General features: G+C 38.2%; 1 protein-coding gene across 1 annotated transcript; it reads right to left on the reverse strand.

Annotated features, from left to right (window-relative positions):
* Positions 1–1,841: 1,841 nt before the first annotated feature.
* On the reverse strand, positions 1,842–4,260 carry LOC129579938 (uncharacterized). Its single transcript, XM_055470128.1, has 2 exons — positions 4,017–4,260; positions 1,842–3,929 (listed from the first exon to the last, which is right to left on the reverse strand). Exons 1-2 carry the CDS (start codon positions 4,023–4,025, stop codon positions 2,325–2,327), a joined length of 1,614 nt encoding a protein of 537 aa, XP_055326103.1. The 5' UTR covers positions 4,026–4,260; the 3' UTR covers positions 1,842–2,324.
* Positions 4,261–4,869: the final 609 nt, after the last annotated feature.

Here is a 4,869-nt window from a genome sequence, read left to right on the forward strand (position 1 = left end):
CGACATCAAGAAGACGACATCAAGAAGACGACATCAAGAAGACGACATCACAGCGGCAAATAAACGCTTCGAGCCATCTGAGACCGTGCTTGCCGATGTGAAAAGCACCACGAACGTAAGAATTATAAACGTGACTTTGTTTACAATTCCAAACGGTTTTTAACTAATCCAATACATCATATACGTCACCAAACGATATTAATGCATTCTTTGTTACAAAATGAACACTTCATTCCAATCTCAAATTCACAATGTGAATTAAAGTCAATCCAAAACCGATGGTTTTTTGAGCGATGTTCTCAAACACTAACAATTTCATGTTTATTCGGTTTTTCAGAAACATCCATCCAGTAAAATGGCTGATGCGCCGAAGAAAGTGTATTACACAAGACAACGACGGCATTTGGAAGAAGAGCAAGCAAAACGAGTTCCAACTCACATCGCTTCCACCACTCCCACCACTCAGCTGACAGATGTCAACGTGGATTGTTTAGTGCATATATTCAAATATCTAAGTGTCGCTGAAAAATTGAATCTTGCCGACTTGAATAAACATTTGAAAATAGCGACGAATTTGGTGTTTCAGGAACAATACAGGAAAAAATGGGTAAAAGTCGACTCTTGCAAAATCGGTTTTTATGAAAATGACGAGTATGAGGTAATTGGACCTACAACACAAATTCCACGGTCATTCTGCTTCAAGTTGCTACGTTGCTTCGGAAATTCAATCACAAAATTGAACATTACTTATCCAGCATGCAATTACAAATGGTATTCAGGATGGTATGCACACCTCGATCGTTACATCACCGAATATTGTGCCGAGTCACTGCTTGAATTTACGCTGGTCGATTGTTCAGCACGTACGCTAGCAAATTTGACGAAGCCATTTCCAAAAATGGAAGCAGTTAGTTTCATCAACTGTCAATTGGGAAGCAAGCTGTCAAAGCTTGACAAATGGTTTCCGATGATGCGTCGCCTGCGATTTGGCGGAGCAAACGAAATATCAAATGGCAATGCGATTGCTGTTCGTTTGCCGAATTTGCAAGATTTATACTTGGACCTTCCACTTGGCGTCAATCTTCTAAATACGGAACACTTTGCTGGACTCATGCGCCAAAATTCACAGATACGAACTTTGTACATCAATGGCCGTATCGATATCAAATACCTTCAAAGAATTAGTGTCCATCTACAACATCTGGAGAGGCTGGAAATCAATACATCTAGATTGTTCGTGAATCGTGGTTGCAATACTGAACTAGTACTCTTTTCAAACGTGAAGAAACTAAAATTTACATCTACCAGAGGTGGGTCAAATGCATTATATTTCCTAGCATTCGATAATCCTGAAGAATTCATAATCAAATCAAGTGATGGTACTATTCTGTTGGATCATGAATTGGCTGATTTCATCAGCAAGTATACATCACTTACCAAGCTGACTTATCGGTGTAGAAAAGAGGGCGAAGAGGGTGTATTGTCGAAGATTTCGTCACCAGAATTGGTTGAAGTTAATTTTGGGCTATGCACTTTTCCGATTGATGAAGTGATCGCTTTCATGGAGAAATGCAAAGCACTGAAGAAGTTCTCAGCTCAATTATTTCTATTCAAGCAAAATGATTTCCAAGCTGTTTTGGAACGATTTGGTGGCAACTGGAGCAGACCCAACGACCACCTCCATTGCTGGCAGAGATAAAGGGACTCATTGGCAAAACAAAAATAGTTAAATTCCATTCAATCATTCAAATTATTACGGATGAAAGCAGGTATTCCACGCAGAAATCATCACAAGCCGTCATTAAAAAGCTATATTTAAAGAGAAAATACTAACACATGAATTAAAAATACTACGCAATCAATATATTTTCTTATAAATTTTTATAAAAAGGATACATTGTCTTATGACTCTTTGCATGTCTTTAAAAAATGTTAAAATATCTATTTTTCTTCGCATCCACAGCCAAATTTACATATTTTTTTGTATTAATTAAAGTTCGATCAAGTTCGGTCAATAAAATTTGATAAAAACCATTATTTTTGAACGATTCTTTCCAAAAATGTTTTTTCTAAAATTTTAAATCGAGCTTAATTTGCCAATCTATTGGCATTACGATCGTTTTGTTTTCGAGTATCAAACCTTATAGCTACGTTATATTGGATACATTGCATAGCTTAAGCTAATAGCTTAAGCTTCCATCTCTGTCCAAAACTCAATTTTGGTTTGATGAAAAGCGATTTCAACGGTACATCGATTCATATTAAAACGGGAAATATTCGAATGGTGGTTCAGTCTGAATGTCAAACAGTGAAGTAGGTTCTAATTAGATCAGCGACGGTGGTGTATTCAATTGGTTGTTTCGATGATATGCATTCGTTATGTTCAAAGTGTGGTTCGGGAACGATGGTGGTGGATAATTGAAAAAATTGCCTCTTTGTGGTGTGTTATCAAAGTAACTGGGGCATGTATTCAACTCAAGGCCCATCAATTTTCGATCCAAAATCAACGGTGGCAAAGAATGGTGTCTTTTCATTTGGTCGATCATAGCTTCGTAGTTTTTGTGATCGTCACCCGAGAAGATGTAGTTCATGTGTTCACTGAGTCTTAAACGTACATCAAATGGCACATTTTGATTGTATCCGTAAGTAATGCCGCGCAAACATCCTTGGAATGCATTCAAATGATACATTCCCTGATCAAGTCCATAGCGACCAAACAATACCATATTCAGATGCTGACGCAAACGTATACTTTCCCTAACTTTTGATTTCTTTCCTTCATTTCGACGAATGCGATCGAATAAACCTTGAATCATATCAGCCATAGGTTCAACATTGCACATAGCCGAATCCAAAATGGCAACTTTGGAGCGCACATACTCGATCAGTGCATCGCGATTCTTTGGCATTTGTGCGTCAAGTGCAGTATGGTGTGGATTTTCGGTTGATTCGAAGAAATCGTTCAGAGCATTGTGAACATCTTGTTGATTACTTGCAGTGCCATGCACAATCAATACCATTCCGAGTTGACCCCATTCCAAACGCACCGACACATTGTATTGCAGCTGAATGTTACGCAAAAAATGCACGCCTTTGTCGGAAATCAATTGCTTGTACTGCTGTAGTGTGAGATTAATCGTTTTGTCGCCCATTTCATTGGTGATCGTTGTCGAATCGGCCGAAACGTGCGACGCTGAACGTGCTGGTGTATATTTTCCGGGCTTGTCTGGACACAATGGCATGAAATCAGGCAAAAAACTTGACGTTGTAACATGATTGTTTTGTTCAGATAATTCTTTTAGCTCATCCTCAACGGTATCCGATTCAAGGATTTTCTTTCGTTTTTGCTGTCGTTTCGGTATCGGAACGTCTTCTTCGCTACTGCTATCCAATTCAGACACCATCTTAAATCTACTCGTAACCTCTTTTGCATAGACCGAATCAGTCATACAACTGTTGCCATCATCAACCTCATAAGGTTTTTCGACGGTGGCATTTAATTTGTCTTTGTGCTCGGACGGTGGAGAAATTGCATCATCATCGTCACTCGAAATAACAACACTCTCTGGAGCATTTTCAGTGACAGTGTGACTTTCATCATCGGAAAGTATTCCAAATGTTTCGAAACCGAAATTTCGTGAATGAGTTATTTCAATAAAATCGTCTGTCGAATCAGTTGAACTGGATGAGCTGTCACATCGAATTATTTTTTGGTCGCTATTTTTGGTGTCATCGCTATCATCACTGTCAGTGGTCGATTCCGTTGATTCACACTCTTGACTATTGGTTGATGTGGTTTCTTCGCTCTCGTCATCCGATACAAGGTTGATGAAGGGTGGTTTCGGGCCTGGAATCAAAATAACATCGTCTTCTTCATCGACATCGGTTTGACTCGTGTTGGTTGGCTGACAATTTTCAATGTCATGTACCTGTAAATGATCCAGCAAAATTTATTGAACATAAAATTGGCAAACTTGGCGAACACTTTTTTCAACGATATTAAAATCAACTCTTACATGTCTCATGGTGTTTTTTGTAAAATTTGATCCGATTCAATTGATTATCCGACTAAAAACGGTTATTATTCTCAAAAATTTCTTTATTTTCTCTGTATGTTCTTAACGGAACTATTGACAGCTCAACTATGTGCATTGTAGTTTATGTATCGCTGAGTCGCAAGCACATTCGGCACAACAAACAACAGAAGCGTCTGTCATACACAATCAAATCTGTTCGAAAGCGATGCTACCAATTGATTTCAGTCAAAATTCAGTTCGGCAACTGACAAGTGTCAAATTAGCATGATGTTTATGTTTCAATGCATCGAGCGAGATTTTGCATACACACGCACATCAATTCGAGTTAAAGCGCGAAAGCCGGCAAATGCTGTCAAGTGTCACAATAGTTCGTTAATCTGATCGCAACACACATTAAAGCCTTTCTAAAGGCGTTTCTTCATTCATTTATTCTTGAGCATTTCAAGTTTTCCAAGTAAACAGTGTGACGAAATTTAAGCAAGCATAAAAACCCGTCGAATTTTTTTACTCCCTTTGCATCATTTTCTCTGGAAATGTAACTATCTCATCAAGTAATTAGCTGTGTTAAGTGGGAAAAAACTTTAATGCCTGGATTGTCGCTAACGTTTCTTATTTCCATAGAGATTTATTTGAAAAGTTTGATTTTTTTATTGTGCAAATCCACGGCGTTTTTCTTTGTTCAATGAGACACAATGATGAAAATCTAAATTGTCAATTTTGAACAGATTCGTGTAAGACTTTGCTGAAAGATGGACAATCGTAAAAAAGCCGCTACTAGAAAGCGACATCAAGAAGACGACATCAAGAAGACGACATCAAGAAGACGACATCA

This window comes from Sitodiplosis mosellana, unplaced genomic scaffold, assembly GCF_009176505.1.
Source record: "Sitodiplosis mosellana isolate CC-2019 unplaced genomic scaffold, AAFC_SMos_1.0 Smas_scaffold_6790, whole genome shotgun sequence".
NCBI lineage: Eukaryota > Metazoa > Arthropoda > Insecta > Diptera > Cecidomyiidae > Sitodiplosis > Sitodiplosis mosellana.